The sequence below is a fragment of the Ovis canadensis genome, chromosome 20 (genome assembly GCF_042477335.2).
Source record: "Ovis canadensis isolate MfBH-ARS-UI-01 breed Bighorn chromosome 20, ARS-UI_OviCan_v2, whole genome shotgun sequence".
Lineage (NCBI taxonomy): Eukaryota > Metazoa > Chordata > Mammalia > Artiodactyla > Bovidae > Ovis > Ovis canadensis.
The window spans coordinates 25,983,773-26,007,110 of NC_091264.1; the positions used below are offsets into that span (position 1 = coordinate 25,983,773).

Genomic DNA, 23,338 nt, shown 5'->3' on the forward strand with positions numbered 1-23,338 from the left:
GAATCTCTTGCATCTCCTGCATTGGCAGACGAATTCTTTACTACTAGTGCCAGCTGGGAAGCCCGATCCTATCATTAAATCTTTTGAAAAGTCAAAGTTTCACTCATTAAGTCAGTCATTCAGTGAGTGTGTATTGAGACCCTGCTGTATACCAGGCACTGTTCTCAACAGAGCAGCGAACAAAACAGTCCCCACCTCCGCACCCTGCTATCGTGGAGCTGGTCTTGACTTTGTGCTTTTCTTCTTTCCTATCCTTTTTACCCACAGGGAGGTTTTTGTGCTCCTGGAAAGAAATATATATATATATATATATACATACACACATATATATATATACACACACACATACATATACCTTTTTTTTTTTTTTTTTTTTGCTTTTTGCCAGATTAATAGTCTGTGTAAAAGGACTCTCCACTTCAAATACCAGAGTATGTTACAATTGTTCACAGCAAGCCAGCCTGGGTGCGTTTCCTTTGTAAACAACTCTCAGGCACTAGGAAGCCTCCTGACAGGCCCTGGCTTGCTGCCGTTCTGCAGGGTGCCCAACTCACAGAGAAGCCTGGGAGGTTACAGATTCTGCCTTCCTTACCTTCAAGGCTGTGTTTTGTCCGCAAGACTGTTTTTGACATCTCACACAGTGAAATGATGCCATGGTCACAGTGAGAATTTGGAATCCAGGTCCTGTCTTTTATCGAACTCTAATAATGTGGAGTTTCACTTCTTTGGCACGACTGGTTTTTTTTAGTATAACATGCATAGCTTGTATAAGGAGGATACCTTGAGTAAAGAAGCCTTGGAAATCAAAAGAAAGTTAGGGATTGCCATCCAACTTCCTTTCTGTCTGGTGCTGGAGGACAAGTAGACAGACGCTGAGGAGGGCTGAAAAGAAACGAGATGCAATGTGTTTGGTAACTGAAGAAAAGCCGTGGACCAGGGTAGTGTGGGATGGTCTGCTGTGTGCTGTTGGCTATTTTCCAGCATGAGTGAGATTTTGCTCACAGAGCACACAGCAGACAAAACCTTTTCAGACAGATGGAGGCCAAGTTGAAGTCTGGTCTCTTTTCCTTTTGTTGTTGGAAATTCTATGAGAAGGGGAGAAGGAGCCCCAACTGTACACAGCCCCCCTCCTGGTCACTTCACTGCTTAGCCATTCCTCAATCCCTTTCTGAAACAAATATGAGCACATTCTTTATCCATTATGGTGACAAAGGCTGCAGAGAAGTCCAGAGTAGCTCTTCCTCTTTAAGTGCAGGCTCCCCTTAAATTCAGGTGGAGTGCATGAACTACCCCATTCTGGGGGTTGTTTTTCCTCACCACCTCCCCTCTTCCTTGGCTGGCCACCACCCTGGCCCAGGTTCCTCTTCTGTCAGGTGCCTCTTCAGGGACCTGCCTTCCAAGGTGGCTAAACTCTGCATTAAAAGTTAATACTCTCCGTTTGAGTCTTCATGGTCTTCAAAGACGTAAAAAAAAATTTTTTTTTTAATTGAAGCATAGTTGATTAACAGTGTTGTGTTTCAGGTGTACAGCAAAGTGATTCTGTTCTGCATATACACGTATCTATTCTTTTTTCCCCCACCACTCTGCACGGCTTTCAGAATCTCAGGTCCCCAATCAGGGATTGAACCTGGGCCCTCGGCAGTGAAAGCTCAGAGTCCTAACCACTGGACCACCAGGGAATTCCCTCTAAAGACATTTTTATTTGGAAAATACATAAAACATATATGAAGACAAAAAAAAAAGACATAAGATTTTGATTTTTGAAAAAAAATGTTTTTTAACTTTTTTTGGCTGTGCTGCATGGCGTGTGGCATCTTAATTTCTCCTCCAGGAATAAAGCCCATGCCCCTTGCATTGGGGGCACAGAGTCTTAACCCCCGCACTGCCAGGAAAATCCAAAAACATATTTTTAATGAAGTAAATTCTCTCACCTCTACCCCTCCCAACTCCTCCACCTGGTAATAATTTGAATATACATCCGTCTTTCTGAGTTTTTCCATGGCTGTGCAGATTGCTGTACTTTATAAATATAAAGTATTTTTTGACTCACACACACAAGGAAGGCTTATGTAAATGTTTTTGGCTAGGCACATTGTATTAGTTTCTAAGTCTGCTGTGACAAAGTATCAAAGGTCAGGTGAATTACAACAACAGAAATAATCTTCTCATGGTTTTAGAGGCTAGAAATCCAAAATCAAGGTGTTTCAGGGCTCTTCTCCTTCTCAGAGGCTCTAGGGATGAATCCTTCTTCGCTTCTTCCAGGTTCTGCTGGTTGCCATCAGTCCTCAGCATCCTTAGCTGTGGCCACATAATTCTGTATGGCCATCTTCCCTCTGGGAGTCGTCATGCAGCCTCACTTCTTCTGATAAGGATGCATGTAGATTGAATTTAGGGCCCACCCCACTTCAGTATCACCTCATCTTTAATTAATTATATCGGCAAGGAACCTATTTCCAAATATGGTCAAATTCTGAGGTTCCAGAAGGACTTAAATTTTAGCAAGGGGACACTGTTCAACCCAGAACACACATTTTTCAGGAGTTTATTTTATTCCATTGTCTGAGGATTGCTTAATAACAGTTTCTACATTTTGTTTGCTGTTATTAAAAAAAAAAGATTTGGGACATTCATATACACATATTTTTATATACATGTACTATTATTTCTGTGGGGCTTCCCCGGTGTTTCAGATGGTAAAGAATCTCCCAGCGATGTGGGAGACCCAGGTTTGATACCTGAGTTGGGATAATCCCCTGGAGAAGGGCATGACTACCCACTCCAGTATTCTTACCTGGAGAATCCCATGGAGAGAGGAGCCTGGCAGACTACAGTCCAGGGGGTCGCAAAGAGTCAAACATGACTGAGCAACTAACACTTCACTATTATTTCTGTAAAACAGATTCTTGGAAGCAGAATACCTGGGTCGGAAAGCATGGACATTTTACGTTTTAATATAAAAAGTTATCTTCATAAACTTATGTCAGCGTGTAACTTTCATTAACACGTATTGCTCATCTACCCTGGATATTATCATTGTTTTGCCAGTCAAGTGACTGAAAAGTGGTATCTCACTTTAAGTTGCATCTCTTCAGTTATCAGTGAAGGTGGATGTCTTTTCAGTTGTGTTTTTAGGCCATTTGTATTTGTTTTTCTGTGGACTACTTGTCCATATTATCTACACAGAGAGGACAGAACAGTGCCCTTTGCCTCCAGACCTGCCCTCCTCCTGCCCAGCACAGAGGTGAGCCATGAGCAGTCAGGGGTGAGGGTCCTCAGGTCTGCCACATGCCCAGTGTCTGTCCCAAGGCTCTTGCTACATTCTCTAACTGTACCTGTGCCTACAGGTGTATCCCCCATAGATTATAAGCATGACCATACTTTATAATTCATTTTTGTTACCCCCGGATGCCTTTGGGCACGTAAACATCTCCTAGAGTTAATTTGGCAGGTGGTGGATTGTTGCCTGTGGTTATTCTCGTACATTTTTCTTTCTAGATCAACTTTAGAATGCAGTTGTCACAGCCCTGCCTCATCCCCACCTTGACCAATAGGAGACTCTGATGAAATTCTATCCAGTTGTATTAAATTTATGTGTATGTGTTTTTGAGTAGACTTGATATCTTTATGACATTTAGTCATTTATCTAGGTCTTACTTTATATCCTTCAGTAAAATTTTATAGTTTTACCTTTTTTGTTAAATTTTTTGCCAGTTATTATGAATGAGATCCTTTTCGATTTCTGTTTTTAAAAGATTATGGTTGGTAGTGTAAGAACAGGGATTCCCAGGTGGCTCAGGGGGTAAAGAATCCGCCTACAGTGCAGGAAATGCAGGGTTGATCCCTGGGTCGGGAAGATCCCCTGGAGAAGGAAATGGCAACCCAGTCCAGTATCCTTGCCTGGAGAATCTCATGGACAGAGGAGCCTGGCGGGCTATAGTCCATAGGGTTGCAAAGAGCCAGACTCAGCTGAAGCGACTGAGCACGCACAGACGCAGTATAAGGACTCTGCTGATGTTTACATGTTGAGAGAGCTCTGTCTTGTATTCTGCCACCTCCTTAAATTCTCTCTTTAGTATTCTCTTCTTGTTTTCTTTTCCTCTCTGGGTTTTCTTCCCTCCACCTGCTGTTGAAGCATCTCTACCTGGAAATCCCAAGAATACCTAAAGCTCAGAATAAAACTAAATTAAGTGAAAGCTAAAATAATCTCTTGATACTCTTAGGTTCAGAATTGCTGCTACTAGCCCATGAAGCGGGTAAAGAATCTGCCTGCAGTGCAGGAGACCTGGGTTCGATCCCTGGGTTGGGAAGATCCCCTAGAAGAGGGCATGGCAACCCACTCCAGTATTCTTGCCTTGAGAATCCCCACTGGTAGGCTACAGTCCGTGGGGTCACAGAGTCGGGCATGACTGAGCGACTAAGCACAAGCACAGCCCATGAAGCACCTTTGTATAAATTAGAATTTCTCCCAGCACTTCACTCCTGATATGATACTCATAATTAATGGACTCATTTGGAATATGACATGTTACTGCAGAAAAATGTGATAGTAAGTATTTGCAGCCCTCCAGTGTCTCCCTTAAATGAGGAGCTCTTGGACCATCTCAGCCTGTATGGATGGTCTCAGCAGTGCTGCTGAGAGCCATGGATTTTTGTCATCACTGCCTCTGGAATCACCCCTTTCTTCCCAAGGTCACTGGCTCAGTTAGACTGCCGTTAAATTTCCCCTCTCAAAAAAAAAAAAATTTCCCCTCTCATCACCATACACCTCCTCCCTCCCCAGTAAAAGGACAAAAACAAAGCATGACTGGGTCTGCCTTTTCCCAGCCTCCCTCTTCCAGGACACCCTAGTCAGAATAACCTTCCTAGGAGGAAGCCCTAGAGCCCTCGTCACTCTTCCTCAGCAGTCTCTGTGCTGTTCCCACCCCGCCCCCTTGGGTGGTGATTCCTCTCGCCTTCACTCTCAGTTTGCTCATCTGTAAAAGCAGAATAGTGATGCCTGCTAAATAATTACATGGTAAGAGTAAACAGTATACTACCTGCAGTGCTGATCACCTTAGTTTTCTCTTCCCTTCCCCCCCACCCCCCACAAGTACTCTGGAAACTGAAACGTTGTATAATTGTAACATAGTATGTTGCCTCAGGGCTCTATTTTGGCAGCTTTTCTTCTGTGAGAATTAAGACTTTTAAATTGAATTTGACTCAGCGTAAGTTGCATTTGGGGCTTCCCAGGTGGCTCAGTGGTAAAGAATCTGCCTATCAATGCAGGAGATGTGGGTTCTCTCCCTGGGCTGGGAAGATCCCCTGGAGGAGAAAATGGCAACCCACTCCAGTATTCTCGCCTGGAGAATCCCATGGACAGAGGAGCCTGGTGGGCTACAGTCCATGGGGTCACAAAGAGTTAGACACGACTGAATGACTGAACACATGCTGAACACGATTACTTATGCCTCATTGTATGTCCATTACCCGGAGTTCTTGTGTTTTGGCAAGAGTTCATCATACTTGACTTCTAATAAGGAACATGTGAGAATACTCCAGAAGGGAAAATCAAAGGGTAACTGCAGCCTCAGCGTGCCGCTAAAACAGGTGCCACTGAAGGTTTTTCCGCTGCCCCTGGAGGCTCACGGTGATCGCTGTGTGCTGCGGCGTGTGCTCCTCCCGGGGGTGAGAATAGTGGGTGGTGCCGCCTGTGGGAGACACAGGGTCTCTGCAGGAGATGTGGGCTCAGGACGTGCTGAGCACACGCACCGCCCTCCCCCGGTGAATGTTCCTTATCCTGCAGACTCCTGCCTTGTGCTCACTACAGAAAATGTGTTAAGAGTCAGCTTCCACGTCTGTTTCTTGGCTCAGAACTGGTTTCCTTTCAGCCACATTCAATTGTTGTCTTTTGTTCTAGGCTCTCTCCTGATTGGGTTTTCATTGGGTTTTAATCAGAAACCATCTGGTGAAACATTTTGGATTCAAATTAAAGATCTATCACAAACACATATCTCAGAGAACACAGATGAAACCCAGACTGGAACAGAAAGCAAACAAGACATAATGCAATAATATTATGAACAGAATAGTCTCAGAGGGAAGGAACGCAGAGAAAACCAAGAAGGGCTGCATAGAAACAAAGCCAACCCCTCAAAGAAGGACCCACCAGAGTAGGGTGTGGGGGAGCCAGCGAGCTCTCACATCAGGGCCTGAGTGGGGTGTTCTAGGTCTGGCCACCCTGCAGTCCTTGGGGCTGGAAGCCACGGTTAGTAGCCCTTTCCCCTCCCCCGAACTGGGACAGAGTGCTGATGAGCAGAGGCCATTTACTTTACTCCACAGATGGGCCCTGAAAAGTCCCGTCTCTCCTCTCCATCCCTTCTCTCTGCTCCCATTTCTCACTGTTCCTTCCCAGAGCCGTCCTGGCCCGGCCTTGTACCTGTGAGCCCAGGGTCTAGGATATCAGAGAAATGCTGGCCTCACTGGCAGTGGGACCACCCTGCCTGCCTGCCCCTCCCCCCCGTGCTGTAGCCGGTTCAGACCTGTTGGTCACAGGTTAGAAAACCGGGAAAGAACTGCATCTCCAACCCCATGTCACAAATACAGCTCTCCAAACTGTCTGACTTCAGCTATTGATTTGGCTTAGGAGATACTTGTACGTGTTAAAAAATATTTTCCACAAAGCCTAGAAGAGTATACAGAGAGAAGCACCTCCCCTCTCCACCTCTGTCCCCAGCTAGGCTCTCTGTTTCCTTCGTGAGGGTTAACTTATTTGATATGTACCTTTTCAGCGGTCGTTCGTGGTGATCACTGTGAGCTTTTAAAATTATTATGCCTCTCTGTCTCCATTGCTGGGCCTCCTGAATTCACCTGCTGTATCTGCTTTCTCCACATCCTTTCCTCTCTCAGACTTTGACCCCTGGTGGACAAATGACTGTGAGCAGAATGAGTCTGACCCCATCCCTGCCAACTGCACTGGCTGTGCCCAGAAATTACCCCTCCAGGTGATGCTCCTGGAAGACACCCCAAGGAAATTTGAGAGACTGCATCCTCTAGTGATCAAGGTGCGCAGAAAGACTGCTTCTCCCACTGCCTTCGTAACCCATTAAAGGGCTGGAAAGCATCAGGCCCTGGGGCATTCCTGATGAGTAATTCCGTGTTGTCTTGTTGCACTTTTGTTTTCTGCCTCCCCAAGACAGGACAGTCCCTGTCGACCGAGGGGCTTCAGGATTTTTTGTGCCAGTATCCGGAGATGACAGAAGGCTTCACTGAAGGGTTTTTCACCAAGTGGTGGCGCTGCTTTCCTGGACGGTGGTTCCCATTTCCGTATCCATGGTGAGTGCGGAAAGGGGCACCCAGCCATGTGTGTGGACAGAAAGAGGGCAGACCAAATGTCAAAACGGTACTCATTGCTGCCGAGACCCTGCTATGCCTGGCACTGTGTAAACTTTGCACCACACCCTCCAAGTCAAGTGATAACTCCAGAGCACAGTGTTGAAAAACCGATGGAGAGAAAGAGAGGAGTTGAAGAGGTGTGTCAAGAGGGGCGTCACCATAGTGGACACCGAGATTGCCTAATAGAAGCTTCACTCACTTCTAACTGCAGTGTGTAGCATTTGCTTTCATGCTGAGTGGGTCCTGAGTGTTGAGGACTGCAGAGAGAGCACAAAGAATAGAAGGGAAGGTTATTCCATGGCATTTGTTTGTGCCAGGCAGCATGCCTTGGTGCTTAGTGTCTGTTACTCCTTGGAGATGCTCATAATAGCGCTGGGAAGTCGGAATTGTCATTGTCGTTTTTCAGTTCAGGAAAAGTGGGAATCAGAGAGGTTAAGTACTTTGCTTAAGGTCACCCAGCCAACATTGAAACCCGCGTCTATCTCCCTGTTCCTTCTCAGGTCTGATAGACGACATGGGCCATTTCTTGGGGGTGAACCTTGCTTTCTACAAATAAAAGGAACGCAAGTTTACTTCTAGAATCATTCCAAAAAGGATTAAAACTGCTTTTTCAGGCTTTTTGTTGTGTAGCTCCTCTGCTTCTGCCTTTCTTTAAATTTGCTGTTTATTTGCATGATCAAATACTCCGTTTACGAGCTGATACAGGCTTCCCACGTCATACTGCTCCACTTCAAAAGGGTCATGACTGTTGCCCCCCTCCTCCCTTCTCCTCTCTTGCCCTGCCTGCTGTTACTTCAGTCTCTGCCAAGAGAGAATGAATGGAGTGTTTCTTTTCTCCCTCTATATGTTGTTTTAGCTGGATTTTATAAACACCCCACCCACACAAGACAAATTGTGGCTGTAGAGTGTGTGTGCGTGTGTGTGTGCGTGTGATGTTTCAGTTAATTGATTCGGCATGACTGCTCTTCATGGACCGAATACTTCAGTTGTTGTCCTGACATCTTTCCCTCTTCACCCACCACCCACAGTTTTCCCACCCTTGCCGAGCTGGCTAGAGCCATGGTGTTGGGCTGGGTTGCCCAGTTTAACTCCTTTTTCCCTCTTACACGTTCTACAGGAGAAGACCGCTGAACAGATCACACGTTTTACATGAGCTTTTCCCTGTTTTCACGCATCTGCCGTTTCCAAAAGACGCCTCCTTGAAAAAATGCTTCCTTCTTCAACCAGAACCTATTGTGGGGAGTAAGGTAGGAAATTCTGAGAAGATTTGGATCTAGAATTTTTCTCGTTTGGTACCTGGGCTCATGTCATAATCAAAGCCTTCCCTGTATGTCAGCTTCGAGGGTGACCTGAAGGGTCATCCACAGAATCTGGAGTTCTCTCTTCCTGCTGCTTGCCAACAGGACCTGCAGCGGCCTGACTTTTTACTGAAGGCATGCTTCCAGAAAGTCTAGTGACCTTGCAGATTTATTTCCTGCCCTTAACACCTGGGGGCAAGCTACCTTTCTACGTTAAAGGGAGTAGAATCCTCAAGTTTAAAGTCCTGAGCATGCAGTCAGACTTCTCTACCTCCAAGTCGAGAGCAGGCAGACTGTGAATGAATAGTGTGTAAATGAACAGTCCAACATTTCTCATTTTGTGAGAAATTTAATGATTTGCCCAAGGACACAGCAAGTTAATAAGAGGTCTCACCTCATCCTCCACTCCCAGATTGGCTTTCCCCAGAAATAAACAAACGAGAAGCTTCAGATGGAGAGCAAAAAGGGAGAGCAAAAAGCTTGGGAGCGTGGTTTGGGAACAGAAGGGTTGACAAGCACATGCCTGAGGCAGTGTGTGGCACTGCCTCTTACCTCCATCCATGGCCAAGTACCCGGAGCCCACATTTATACCTCTGGGGCCAGCAGACTGGGCAGAGCTGTTCTGTGTTTGTGTCTGTTTACTTTTCTCTGAATTGCTCTTTTGTTGAGTCTCAACCCTGAGGAAGCTTTTTGAGTCTGGATTGGTTTGGAATAATTAAAAGGATGAATTTTCCTTTGTTAAAAAATTAAATTTGCTGAACTGCGACCCCTATCAACTCGGGGTTGTGTCTTTAACCTCCTGACACTATTGTTTGGGTCCAAATGTGCTGAATCGTGTTAAAGGAATTTCAAAGCCTTTAAAAAACAATCATTTTGTCTAGAAGTAAGAACTTCTGCCTGCCAGCTGTAGGGTGGAGGTGCTGGGCTCTGGCCTCAGGTTTTAAAGAAGTTTATTCTGCTGCCTTCGGCTAGAACTCGGGGCCCTAGTATGATTTCATCTTCATAATTATGATATATGAAAAAATTATGGGTGAGGGCTTTTATCACTGTCTTGGGTTTTCCCACTTGAATCTTAATTTCACCAGTCTGCCGAACAGGGACACTAGGGAACCCAGCCAAAGGGGTAAATACAGAGTTCCGCAGACGCCTGTCAGAATATCTTGTTGTGGTTCTCAAGGATGTTTTTGGAAGGGGAGTGGCCCAAATAGGCAGAAATTCTGAGAGTCTGATTTCTTAGAGCATCTGTTCCCCACCCTGGCCCAGGCTCTCCTTTCTCCACAGCCACGTTACTCCACCCTTGTTCCACATCCCTGGGCCCTGGACTCTGGTAAAGTCATGTGTCTGTGGGCCCAGATTCCAAGAGGCAGCCTTGGGATAAAAGATAAGCAGTGGAGTCCCCTTGTTGAGAGACCCTGGGGGAAGAGGTGAGGGGCTCCAAGGCCCACTGCACCCACCCCACAATGTTGCCCAGGGCCGGCCCAGTCCATCCTGTTGTCTGCTTCTCCTCATCCTGAATGTGGAAGAGCTTGGTCCCAGCCCCTCTCAGGCCCGTGTGAAATAGAGATATGCCTGCTTAATTTCTGGTCTTCTGGAATTTTTTCGAGACTGCTCGTGACAGGGCTTCTGTCGGTCACAGCGGCTCCAGACACGCGTCCTCTTCTGCCACTGCAGCAGCAGTTGCAGTGGCTCGAAGCGTTTCCGTGGACACAGAGTCAAGGCCAGGGCCTGTGGGGAGCAACGGGGAGACCAGGGTTGGGAGGCAGGAGAAGGCAGGACCACATTCTCAGGCTCCTGAGGACCCAAATGGTGGAGAAAAAACAGGACATGGCCTAAGGAGCCGGACTTCTGACTCCTGCTTTGTAAGGACGCATAAGGGATTGGGGTTTTCTCTTGCCATCTAGACAGAAAGAGAAGTGTGACCAAGAGCCCCCTATCCCTTTGTTTCTGTTCCCTGCCCCTCCCAAACCCCAGGCACACAGCAGACTGCACTTACTGCTTGCCGGGAGCAGGACTGATTGCCTGGCGGTTCAATGGCAGGGAACCTACCTGCCGATGCAGGCGATGCCAGCTTGTTCTCTGGGTCAGGGACATCCCCTGGAGGAAGAAATGGCAACCCACTCCTTTGGGTTGCCATACTCCTTGCCTGGAAAACCCCATGGATGGAGGAGCCTGGCGACTGCAGTCCATATGCCCTCAGAGACCTGCAGTTACCTGTGCAGTTGTACATCCTTAGCTTTCAAGATCAGAGGCTGATCTTAACTGTTCTTAGTCCTTAATCAGTAGCATCATGTATCTGCTTACCTGGGTCTTGCCAAAAAATTGTAAACTTGAACTTGCTGCTGTCCGATTCTCTTGAAAAAAGTCTGACAGTAAGAAATAATATTCCACAGACCATTGCCCAGAGGATATACAGACTGTCTGGATCAAACCAGACCCTCAGATGATTGCATATTGAGACCACCACATGTTGGCCTCTGCGAGACTTTTGTTAAAATACAGTTAGATATTTTGCCTATGACCTACCTGGAAACTATGGCTAGAAATTGTGAATTATGAAACTTGAGCCATTTCTGCTACAGGGCTGTCATTGCAGATGTTGCCCACAAAACTACACAATGTCTCTTTAAGAAAAACCCTAGAAGAGATCTTACCATGGGACTTCCCTGACAGTCCAGTGGTTAAGACCCTGAGCTTCCATGGCAGAGAATGCAGATTTGAACTCTGGTTGGGAGCTAAAATCCCCCATGCCCCCTTAACATGGCCAAAAAAATAGAAATCTTCCCTTAGCCTCAGTACAGGGAGATGCCATGCTTAGCAGAAACTAATTTGTTTCTTGTCTTTCGAACAGAATTGTGAGTTTTATCCTTGGTTCTGTCTTCCTCTTTGCTTAGGCTGCCAGGAAACCCAGAGCCACACGTGTAAGAATTTTTGTGTCCTCCCCCATGCGCCAGGATTTGACTTGGTTTTCCTTTCCTTCCCCTGTGTCCTCTCCTCCAGACGCACAGGATGCATGACCTGTTCACCATCGGCAGCGGGGAGGCCATGCTGCAGCTCCTCCCGCCCTTCCAGTGCCGCAGCCACTGCCAGTCCGTGGCGATGCCGCTGGAGCCCGGCGACATCGGTACGTGGAGCCCCCAGAGGGCAGGGTCGGCCACAGGGTCTTTTTAGTTTTTAACTCAAAAAAGCATTCTAAAAATTAAATATTGCCTTTACAAATATTTATTAAAGTCAAAAATAGCTTTTTTTTATTAGCAAGGTCAATTATTTCTGCTTAGATGTAATGGTAAGTAATTACTAAGAAAATGTAGCAGAGAGAAATGGGTCACGTGCACATTTAGAATGCACGTGTCCATTGGCTTTAGAGATTTCAAATTAGGAGGAGTTATTATGGAAAATATTTAGAGCAATACTTCGTTTGCAGATAAGGTAATTGAGACCAAGAGAGGAGAGGTGACCATTCCAAGGCCCAACGGTCAGTTAGGTGAAGCATCAGTTTTAAGTGACTCCTTTTACACAGTCAAGCCAGAGGAGGTCCAATTCAGATTCGATGAAACCCTTTCTGTGCCCAGTTTCCTAGTAAAACAATTCAAGCAGTATGTAAGGGCAACAGCCACGCAAGGAAATACTATCTTCCTTGTGGATCCCACAGTCTGGTCACAGCCTCACAGTCATGACCCACCCTTGGCTCCATGATTTCCCGACTGTGACTTGTTCTGTGCCTTACCATCTAAAAATTGGTTCCGAAGAAACAGACTTGAATCAACCACTGGCAGTTTGACAATAGAACTGTCTTGGCAGAAGCAAAATAAATCAACAAGCATCACCATTGCCCTTCTTGTTTTTCTTGCCTCACAAAACCTAGGGTAGCCCTGACTCCCAGACAGAGCCCAGACTGATTTTCCAGTTTTATTTCTTTTAAGTTTTTCTATTTGGAAGACCCCAGTCCCTAGAAACCTCTCACCTCGCTTGGAGGTGGGGTGCATACTGAAAACTGCCAAACTGTAATCCAAGTTTCATAACTTTTATTTCAATTAAAAATGAAAAAAATGAAAACAATGCTCAAATTAAGCATTTAGCCACTAATGGAGCACAGCTGGCCTGGCCCTTGAGGATTACTGCAAGAAAAGAGGATTCTTGTGTGGAAATTACTCCAAACCCGTCGTTCTGTAGTGGAGTGATGCTGCACAAGTCTGTATGGCATTCTGGTTTTGGAATGTGTAGCTGTGCTTGAAAAAGTTTCTGTCTTATGTTCTACAAATGCCTGACAGTTCAGACAGCTACAGAAACACTTTTGTTATCCAAATTCCAGGTTTTCAGCTCCCACAAGCATCCCGAGTGCCAATTATAGAATTAAGGAAAAAAGGAAAAAAAAAAGATGGGTGACTGGCAGTGATCAAAGAAGCTTTGACTCTTTGATCAAAGGCTGGTGTGGCTAGTCCGGAATGGCCCAGAATCCAGAGACTGATCCTTGTCGTTCTGTGACCAGCCAGCTTGCTGACTGGAGGGAAAGAAGCCCTGTGCTTGGCAGTGTCCATGAAGGGCAGAACGTGATAGGAATGTGGAGAAGGGATGGAGGCTGATGAGAACCAGGGAAGAGGGCAAGTCAGGAGAAGGCTGGGGGTGGGGAGGGCTGGGGAGGACAGTGGACTCAGGAAGCAGTGGCAGAAACGGAAGCAATGGCTGCAGCTGCCGCAGGGGAAAATGAGGACAGAAAGGCAGACCCTGACGGTGGGCGAGAGTAACTTCAGTGGCTGTTAAGCAGATGGCCGCTCCTGCACCTCAGAGACCCTCAAGAATAGCACCGTGTCAAGCAGATTCTGTGTTTGTTGACAAAATAAGCATCATCCCATGGTGGCTGGGTTCAGAGGACAGTGCCCACGATCACCAGAAAACCCATGACGGACGGCATTTTCAAGAGTGATGTGGGTGTCAAGCGTCGAGGCTGACGCTGGTAAGCCCATGTTACCTGCCATGATGGTACAGTCCCGGCTCATAGTGACCTTTCCCGAGTCACCAAGCAGAGGTTACATTCCATTCAGTGCTCCCAGTTTAAAGATGAGTGGTGTATCCTTCTCTAGAAAATTTTTCATCAGTTACTTTACTGATGTATTAAAGTTTTTTAATTTTACCTTTTGAGCCCATTCCTAGATACCAGTGCTTAAATGATACAGGTCATGACCCTAGGGTTCATAAAACAGCCCTTGGGAAAGACCCTTGGCAGATAGGGCTCTGTCTTTGGGAAATGCCTGTCTTGTTGAAACACAGTACACATTAGTGTACAGAAGGCTCTGAAAAGCCCTGAAGGGGTCTGGTGTTTTTCAAACTCACTTGACCATGGAACCCTTTTTGCCCTGGACTGTCTTATAGGGTGCTACTGTTGGCAGAATGCAATTTAGGAAGTATTGGTTTGGGTTAATCTGGATGTTCTGTAATGAGACCATGTTGTGTATAACCTCAGGAGAACTGGACAGGGCGCCCTGGCCTCCGTTAGAACCCATCCTGTCTTTTGCTGAAAAGAAGTGACCCTGAGAATTGATGCTCCATATCAACCTTATCTGGGGCTTCACTCGTGGCTCAGTCTGCCTGCAGTGCAGAAGCCTTAGGAGATTCGGGTTTGATCCCTGGGTCAGGAAGGTCCCCTTGAGGATCCCCCGGATGAGTATGGCACCCCACTCCAGTATTCTTGCCTGGAGAATCCCATGGACAGAGGAGCCTGGTGGGCTGCAGTCTATGGGGTCGCAAAGAGTCGGACACGACTGAGCGACTTAGCACACACACATGCACATCAGCAGGGCTTCCCCGGTGCTGCTAGTGGTAAAGAACCCACCTGCCAGTGCAGGAGATGTAAGAGCTATAAGTTCAATCCATGGGTTGGGATGATCCCCTGGAGGAGGGCATGGCAACTCACTCCAGTATCCTTACCTGGAGAATCCCATGGACACGGGAGCCTGGGGGACTGCAGTCTATAGGGTCACACCGGGAGCCTGGGGGACTGCAGCCTATAGGGTCACACCGGGAGCCTGGGGGACTGCAGTCTATAGGGTCACAACGGGAGCCTGGGGGACTGCAGTCTATAGGGTCACACCGGGAGCCTGGGGGACTGCAGTCTATAGGGTCACACCGGGAGCCTGGGGGACTGCAGTCTATAGGGTCACACCGGGAGCCTGGGGGACTGCAGTCTATAGGGTCACACCGGGAGCCTGGGGGACTGCAGTCTATAGGGTCACACCGGGAGCCTGGGGGAGTACACTGCAGTCTATAGGGTCACACCAGGAGCCTGGGGGACTGCAGTCTATAGGGTCACACCGGGAGCCTGGGGGACTGCAGTCTGTAGGGTCACACCGGGAGCCTGGGGGACTGCAGTCTGTAGGGTCACACCGGGAGCCTGGGGGACTGCAGTCTATAGGGTCACACCGGGAGCCTGGGGGACTGCAGTCTATAGGGTCACACCGGGAGCCTGGGGGACTGCAGTCTATAGGGTCACACCGGGAGCCTGGGGGGACTGCAGTCTATAGGGTCACACCGGGAGCCTGGGGGACTGCAGTCTATAGGGTCACACCAGGAGCCTGGGGGACTGCAGTCTATAGGGTCGCACCGGGAGCCTGGGGGAGTACACTATAGTCTGTAGGGTCACACCGGGAGCCTGGGGGAGTACACTACAGTCTATAGGGTCACACCAGGAGCCTGGGGGACTGCAGTCTATAGGGTCGGAGACTGGGGGACTGCAGTCTGTAGGGTCACACCGGGAGCCTGGGGGACTGCAGTCTATAGGGTCACACCGGGAGCCTGGGGGACTGCAGTCTATAGGGTCACACCGGGAGCCTGGGGGACTGCAGTCTATAGGGTCACACCGGGAGCCTGGGGGACTGCAGTCTATAGGGTCGCAACGGGAGCCTGGGGGACTGCAGTCTATAGGGTCACACCGGGAGCCTGGGGGACTGCAGTCTATAGGGTCGGAGCCTGGGGGACTGCAGTCTATAGGGTCACACCGGGAGCCTGGGGGACTGCAGTCTATAGGGTCGCAACAGGAGCCTGGGGGACTGCAGACTATAGGGTCGCAACGGGAGCCTGGGGGACTGCAGTCTATAGGGTCACACCGGGAGCCTGGGGGACTGCAGTCTATAGGGTCACACCGGGAGCCTGGGGGACTGCAGTCTATAGGGTCACACCGGGAGCCTGGGGGACTGCAGTCTGTAGGGTCACACCGGGAGCCTGGGGGACTGCAGTCTATAGGGTCACACCGGGAGCCTGGGGGACTGCAGTCTATAGGGTCACACCGGGAGCCTGGGGGACTGCAGTCTATAGGGTCACACCGGGAGCCTGGGGGACTGCAGTCTATAGGGTCACACCGGGAGCCTGGGGGAGTACACTGCAGTCTATAGGGTCACACCAGGAGCCTGGGGGACTGCAGTCTATAGGGTCACACCGGGAGCCTGGGGGACTGCAGTCTATAGGGTCGCACCGGGAGCCTGGGGGAGTACACTACAGTCTGTAGGGTCACACCGGGAGCCTGGGGGAGTACACTACAGTCTATAGGGTCACACCAGGAGCCTGGGGGACTGCAGTCTATAGGGTCGGAGACTGGGGGACTGCAGTCTATAGGGTCACACCGGGAGCCTGGGGGACTGCAGTCTATAGGGTCACACCGGGAGCCTGGGGGACTGCAGTCTATAGGGTCACACCGGGAGCCTGGGGGACTGCAGTCTATAGGGTCACACCGGGAGCCTGGGGGACTGCAGTCTATAGGGTCGCAACGGGAGCCTGGGGGACTGCAGTCTATAGGGTCACACCGGGAGCCTGGGGGACTGCAGTCTATAGGGTCGGAGCCTGGGGGACTGCAGTCTATAGGGTCGCAACGGGAGCCTGGGGGACTGCAGTCTATAGGGTCGCAACAGGAGCCTGGGGGACTGCAGTCTATAGGGTCGCAACGGGAGCCTGGGGGACTGCAGTCTATAGGGTCACACCGGGAGCCTGGGGGACTGCAGTCTATAGGGTCACACCGGGAGCCTGGGGGACTGCAGTCTATAGGGTCGGAGCCTGGGGGACTACAGTCTATAGGGTCGCACAGAGTCGGACACAGATGAAGCCACTTAGCACACACAGATGCATCTGCCATATCTAGAACATCCTGCTTTTGTAAACCTGCCAAACTGTGATTCACAGTTACCCAGGTGAGGGGTGACGCTGAAACACTTTGGTTCATGGTTGGAGGAACCCGTTGGATGTCAGCTTACAGAGAGGACTAATGATAGCTGGGGACACTTACGCTAGGAAGAGCTCACAGACCTCCAGAGCAGGAATGGCCTCTGAGTCTGTAGGTGAATCTGAGGGCAGCTCTGCAGACCCAGTCCCTACGACTCACACGCTTTCCTGTCGCTGTCTCCCTTCAAGGCTACGCTGGTGCCACCCACTGGAAGGTCTACATTATGGCCAGAGGGATCCAGCCTTTGGTCGTCTGCGATGGAACCACCCTGTCAGAGCTATAGGACACAGATCTAAAGGAACAGCTTTGAGAGTTGAAGACCAGATCGAAACGGGGAGAATAAAAACAAAAAACGATGAAACCACTTTCCAGGGGTTGGTTACTTAGTCACCTGCCCCGTGCATGCGTGTGTGAGCCAGTTGTGTGCTGGAGGCAAAGGCCAGAGCCTGGGCCTCCCAACTCTTCCAGCCCAGCCTCTTGGCCAGGACTCCACCACCAGTACCCATCTATGAGAGACGGGCCTCTGCCCAGCCCCTTGGCACCAAAGCCTTGAGGCTGCCTTCAGGCAGGGAGCAGGGTTGGTATCCTCCCTCACTTGCATGCCATGGTCTCCTCTGCTGGCTCCTGGCCCCGAGAGGGCAGTCAGCGGGTCCTGACTTCAGCGCCATCCTCTGCCAGGTGGGCCTGCCTGTTCCATCTCCCTGGTAAAACCACCCTGTACATCTTTTGGAAAGCCACGGATGGTTAAAGAAGTTATGGCAGTTTCCCAAGCACAGTGGAATCTTGAACCAGTGAAAAGGACCAAATAACCTCAAGCTGCACTCGAGAAGTGCACTTCTTTCCCAAGCGCGCGTGGCTCTTGGAGTCGCCGATGCCAGGCCAGAGCCTGCCTGTAATTGAAGCGGCAATTCCTAAGGTAATACCTTCCTCTATTCGGTCAGGTTCTCAGTCTCCCCCTCCCTCCCCTGCTCTCTCGCCTGTCTGGCCGGCTTCTCAGCAGTTGGGCTCCCCACACCCCTCCCTTGGCCCAGCCAGAGCCCTTTACTGCTGAGGCAGCACTGCTGTCATGAGCCGTGTTGCTTTTACCAAATGTCTTCAGAGGGGGTGAGTTAAGAGTGCTGGCCTGGGGAGAGGGCGCCTCCCCGGGTTTGATCTTTAGGGCCCGACTTTCTGCAGAGAAGATGTTTTACAGATGTGTCAAAGTGATGTTGTCATGTGGCTAGGGAAGGAACTCCAGACACAAAGTGCTGGTCAGCTGGGCGTGCGACTGTGTGACTGTCTGTCTTGAAATGATTTCTCTTTCTCTGTACTGGGAACCAAGGTGAGGTGTTTTTAATTCTTGTGAAAATACAAAACCGTGTTCCTTTGGACGATTCGCTCTGCTCGTTGTTTTCCCCAAATGCTTTTTGTATGTCTTAAGTGTACAAATAAGGACCCTCTTTTTTTGTTTCCTTTCCCCCTTTATTATTCCTTTATCGACTTTGTTAAATATCTGGCCTCTGATTGTGCCATTGCCAAGCTGAAGGAAAAGAAGCAGACCACGCTACGGCCCCTGGTTCTAAATGGCAGAAATCAAACAGATAGTGGAGGTGTCAGACCAGAGGCAGACAGTGGTGGGGGAAGAGAATAGGACTCACTGTGGGGTCCTCGCCATCCTTTGAAGGCACCCCTGCACCTTGTCCCAGGCCCTCTGTCTACACATCTCATGAGCATCAGTGAGGATCAGTGTGCGCTTGAATGGCCTGTTTAGGGGCTTGTAAAGGACAGGGAGGGTTCACATCGCTCAGAGGCGCCTCCACGGACTTGAGTGAAAGTAGGATGAACTGTACCTGAGGGAATTTTTGCTGAAAAGAATCAGTACTGTGTGTGAAATAATACAGGAAAAACAAAACTTCACGTCTGTATAAAAGGCACGCTGCTAAGCAGTTACAGTTTAAGAGGTTTTAAATCAGAGGGACCATTCAGAGGCCAGCTTTGTGCATACTTGTAGAGCCTTTGCAATGTCCTTGCCCCTGGTGATACGTAAACAAGTTCTTTAGAGGTCTCTCAGAGTTCTCTTAAATTAGGCCCTTTGGTTTCACAAAAGAGAGGGTTTCTTAGGAGCAAAGCAACTGTTTTGATGATCGAAATTCCCCGCTGTGTTTTTATGAATTATCCCGTGTTCCTTCCCCATTTTACTCCAGCCTGTCACACCTTAAATGATCATAAAATGCCCTCTTCAACTCAAAGCTGAAAGAGCCTTGTGTGTGTGTGGGTGTTCTAAGGCCTCCTGTGGGAGGTCCCCAGAGCTGTCAGCTGTCTTCAACAAAGAACGGTCTGGCAGCAGATAAGTAGAAACTTTCCGTGTGGACACCACTCATTTTACTTAAAATCTGTCCAGTTCAGAATTGAACGTAGATTTATGTTAGGGGTGAAATTCTTCAAAGAAGGTTTTTTAATTAATGTACCTTCTTCTCCAGGTAATTCTGAAAAGCAGAATCTCCCACTGACTGGTCAGTAGTCAGTGAGCCACCAGCTAGTTCCTTTCTAGTTACCCAAGGCTTTGTGAGGGGGCCGCGGGGTCACCCCTGCTCACCTCGCTCTCAGCTCCTCCGTGGAAGCAGCAGAAGTTCCTCCATATGACCCAGTGTGGGAAGGAGGCTCATGAAGATGAGGAAGCAGGGTCAGGGGGCTGGTGGGGCCATAGAAATCCCCGTGTCTACCACCACCCTAAGAACAAAGCCACAGGGCTTGCTTTAAACAGAGGTCCTTGCTCACAAGTTTGTTGACTGTTTACCCAGAGATGACATGGCAGTGAAACTCATGTACTGTGTTTCTCTGGGGAGAAGTCAGCTCTCTGGGGAGAAAGGCTGCTTTGGCCCCGGTTTGAGGCATTATATCCAGGTGTCCTGAGGTCCCCAAGAGACGGATGTTGAAAAGAACACTACCCTGTCCTGGTTCATGAAGAACATAAGTAGAACTTACCCTCTCCCCACTCTCAATTTGTTCAGCAGGGGGAGAGAGTAAACTAACCATAGTTTATGAAAACAGAATCTGCCTCTTTCGCAAAACAACAAAACAATCCATGAAATAGACAAATTTGGGGTCATTTTCTGAGAGAAAAGACATAGCAATGTTTCTTAATAATTAAATAGTCCGTTCCAGCTTCAGAGTGTCTGGGTACGTGTGATCTTCTCCTCTGATCTCTGCCCAGTCCTGTGAAGCAGCTCTGAGAGCCTCATTTACAAGTAAAGAAACTGGGGCCGAGGACAGTTCCTTTGCTAGCGGTCGATGGCTGGCTCCACAGCACAGTGTCTTCCTGCTGCAGTGCAGAGTGGTGCCCAGGAACAAAGCCGTGGGTCTAGCTGACTCTGGTGAGCCCAGCTGAGTGGGAGAACCTAGGGGCAGGGTCAGCAAGCCAGGAACTCTCCAGGGTTTGTTTTCAAAACTGTTTGAGACAGAAATGGAGAGAAGCTAACAGATGACTTCTATAAAAAGCCCTTCCCCCGCCCCCACCTGAAAGCGCTTTTTAGGAGTGAACGTTCCAGCCATTTTCCCATCACCGCAAGTTTCCAGATGTGTGACCAGCAGAGGGACTCAGCCCAATTCCAGTTGTGGGTCCCCTTGGAGTTTACATCACTTGTTTTTTTAGTTCACGGTTTTCTATTCCCTTCTTCCAAAACCCAGCATAGGCCTCGGTGTAGGAGCAATTTTAAAACAAAATAATTCCTTAGCTGCAGGTGAGGGCCTCAGTGATTTTATGTTTTTTATATAGGCAGTGTTCTTTTTTTTTTTTCGGCTGCACTGCATAGCCTGTGGGATCTTAGTTGCCCGACGGATTGAACCCACACCCCCTGCACGGGAAGCACAGAGTCTTAACCACTGGACCACCAGGGAAGTCCCTCCGTCGTTTTCACAGTCTGGATGCAGTTTTGCTCATTAGCCAGAGGCTTCCATAGTGAAAATTGAGACCCTCAGAGTAGATGTTTGCTTGTCATGCAATCCTTACCCAGCAGGGGCCAGGTTGTAGAGGAAAGAGACTAGTGCAGGGAGAGAATCAATCTGGTCTACCTTTTGAGAATCAGTTATTAAACAGGAATATTTTAGACTTTTGAGTTTCCCTATCGCTAGAAGACAAACTCTCCTGACTTATAAGTTCCACACTCATTAACTTCCTCTTTTCAGCTTTTTCACCCACTAAAGTCGGTTGAAGGAAGGGAGTGCCAGAGATGTGCTTTAAAATAGCATTTTGGTTTGAGAATCTCTCCACGTTCGGACCCACGGATATTGGGTTCAGAGCTGACGCACGTCAGGGCCAGGCAGCTAGGAAGGTGAGGTGCTTACAGAGCAAGCTCTGTCACAGATGGAAAGTTTGTGCTCTGTCGCCATCAGCCCCTCCATATCCTGCAGCTGCTTCTGCAGAAGCATCTCAGAGAAGATAGACAGGTGGTCTCCCTCGTGCACCACGTCCGAGTCCACCCGCCCTGGGTGCGGCGTGGCTCTTAAGTGCTGGCCCTGGTGAGAAGGCCTCCAGCCAGCTCGTCTGTCGTCCAGGTCGCTTTGCGTCTGGTTTTCCTGCCCTGCATAATTTCAGCATTAGAGCTAACTACACCCATCATGTCTCCCTCTCTCGAGACCGTGAGACATCCAGATCTTTGCAGAATATTGGAGAGAAGAGATGTTACGAAACTCCCAAGCGGAGGCCTGGAACTGTCCAGACGTGATGGGGCTGCCCACGGGCCACTGCTACCTTCATGTGTCTGTCTGTCTGTCAGCCAGCGTCAATCCAAGAGTGGACCATAGCTGTAGACACCCGTGCAAAGAAGGGAAACCAGCTTAGTTCTGAGTTTCAGATAGAAATTGGAGAGTCGGGACATCTGCTTCACACCAGGCTTAATTTACCTCCTTATCCCTCTCCATGGCTCTGTGGGGGAGGTGAGGTCAGCCTGCAAAGCCACCTTGACCTACAGCTCAGCAGGGTCCCAGCCTTTAAGCTTCAGCCCCTCAGAGCACTTCCAGCCATTTCAGGAACAAACGCTTACCTGTGAGAGTTGGTGACCCGAACTGGGTGGACACATGCCATCATTCCCAGAGAAGGCGCAGCCTCCGTCATAGATGACCTTCCCTCCAAACTTCTCTCCATAGTCTCATCCTCAGAAAAACGCTGGCCTTGGTCTCTTCCTCCTCGTCCTTCCCGCGGGAAGGTCAGTGACAGACACCTAGGGTGGAAGGGAGCGGGAACTGGGCACTCGGCAAAGGCCTTGCTGCCCCCAGGGACGGGATCCAGAATGGCTGCAGTTCCTCTCTAGGGAGCCAGGGGTGGCGGGCCCTGGGGGGTCCCTGTGAGCAAAGGGGCGGACACCTGTCCAGCCACGTGGGCTCCGAGTGGTCTAAGATGTTATTCTGTGTTCAGTGTGGAATGTTGATTGTAACTTAATGTACCGCAAACTTATAAAGAATGTATGTACATTAAGGTTTCATGTGACAAAAATTTTTACTTTTTGCAATTAAAAGTGTGTATGTTGGTTGATAAGCACTGGCCTGTACTTGGTGTCATCCTTTGGTTTCCCATTTTCTCTTCTCCTGCAACTCGGAGACTGATAGTCACATCCTGCTCCTGAGGCAGGCCTCTGCTGTGGGCCTCCAGGTCCCCTGTCCACCCCGGCCTGGGTCCTGTCTCACATCTGACTGAGCTTTGCACTCGCTCACATTCGCAGATGCTTCTTCTACCCCTGTTCTAACCCTTTGCCTGCAATGGCTTCTGATCTGTTCCCATGAATTCTCAAATTTCAGTCCTCCTGATAATACCCTCCCCTGTTCTTGCACTTTGCCCCAAAATCGAATGAGACCGTCAACGCTTTTTTCCTTCTCGCAGCTGGCTGGACACAGCCCAGGTGCCCTCTCAGTGTCGCCTCACCCATAGGTGTCCTTGGTCCTCGCAGGAGGACAGCGAGGGCCCCTCACTGGCTGGCCCCCTCGCCAGCTCACCCCCAGGCCCCGTGACTGAGGCCACTCACAGCACTTGGTCAACTCCATTGCAGATTTAAGTCATTTTTGTGTGTGCATTCTTTTTTGATAATTTCTTTGTGCTATTTGCACAATTTTATATAAATGCATAAATATGGCCATTTCCTATATAGTATTTAGTGTTCTCTTTTTTCTTCAGTTTTTTTTTTAATACTAATTTTCTTTTTTTTTTTTTTTACTCTCTTGGCTGTGCTGTACAGCACGTGGGATCTGAGTTTCTCCACCAGTGCAGGCCCTCTGCATTGACAGCATAAAGTCTTAACCACTGGACCTCCAGGGACGTCCCCTGTTTTATTTTATTGCTTGCTGCACCCTTGTCCCTCCCCCTACCTCATCCCTCCTCTTCCCTGGTCAGGCGAATGTAATACGTATACAGCCATATCCTGCCATATATCTTCCCACTCTTTCTTCTGTGTTCTCTGTAATCATAATCATAATCAGAAATCACAAGACTTTTGTC

At 49.0% G+C, this 23,338-nt stretch overlaps 1 protein-coding gene across 11 annotated transcripts in view; it reads left to right on the plus strand.

The window, feature by feature from the left end:
• C20H6orf89 (chromosome 20 C6orf89 homolog) overlaps positions 1 to 22,387 on the plus strand; it is a 40,334-nt gene extending 17,947 nt beyond the window's left edge. For 6 of the 11 annotated variants that reach the window (XM_069563364.1, XM_069563363.1, XM_069563365.1 and 3 more), the window contains 5 exons: positions 6,886 to 7,040; positions 7,172 to 7,311; positions 8,489 to 8,618; positions 11,667 to 11,790; positions 17,061 to 22,387. In XM_069563364.1, the coding sequence (XP_069419465.1) occupies positions 6,886 to 7,040; positions 7,172 to 7,311; positions 8,489 to 8,618; positions 11,667 to 11,790; positions 17,061 to 17,155 (644 nt within the window). In that variant the 3' untranslated portion in view covers positions 17,156 to 22,387. The remainder of the gene's footprint in view (positions 1 to 6,885; positions 7,041 to 7,171; positions 7,312 to 8,488; positions 8,619 to 11,666; positions 11,791 to 17,060) is intronic. The other 5 variants (XR_011251223.1, XR_011251224.1, XR_011251222.1 and 2 more) reach the window with 1 other exon arrangement.
• The last annotated feature ends 951 nt before the right edge of the window (positions 22,388 to 23,338 follow it).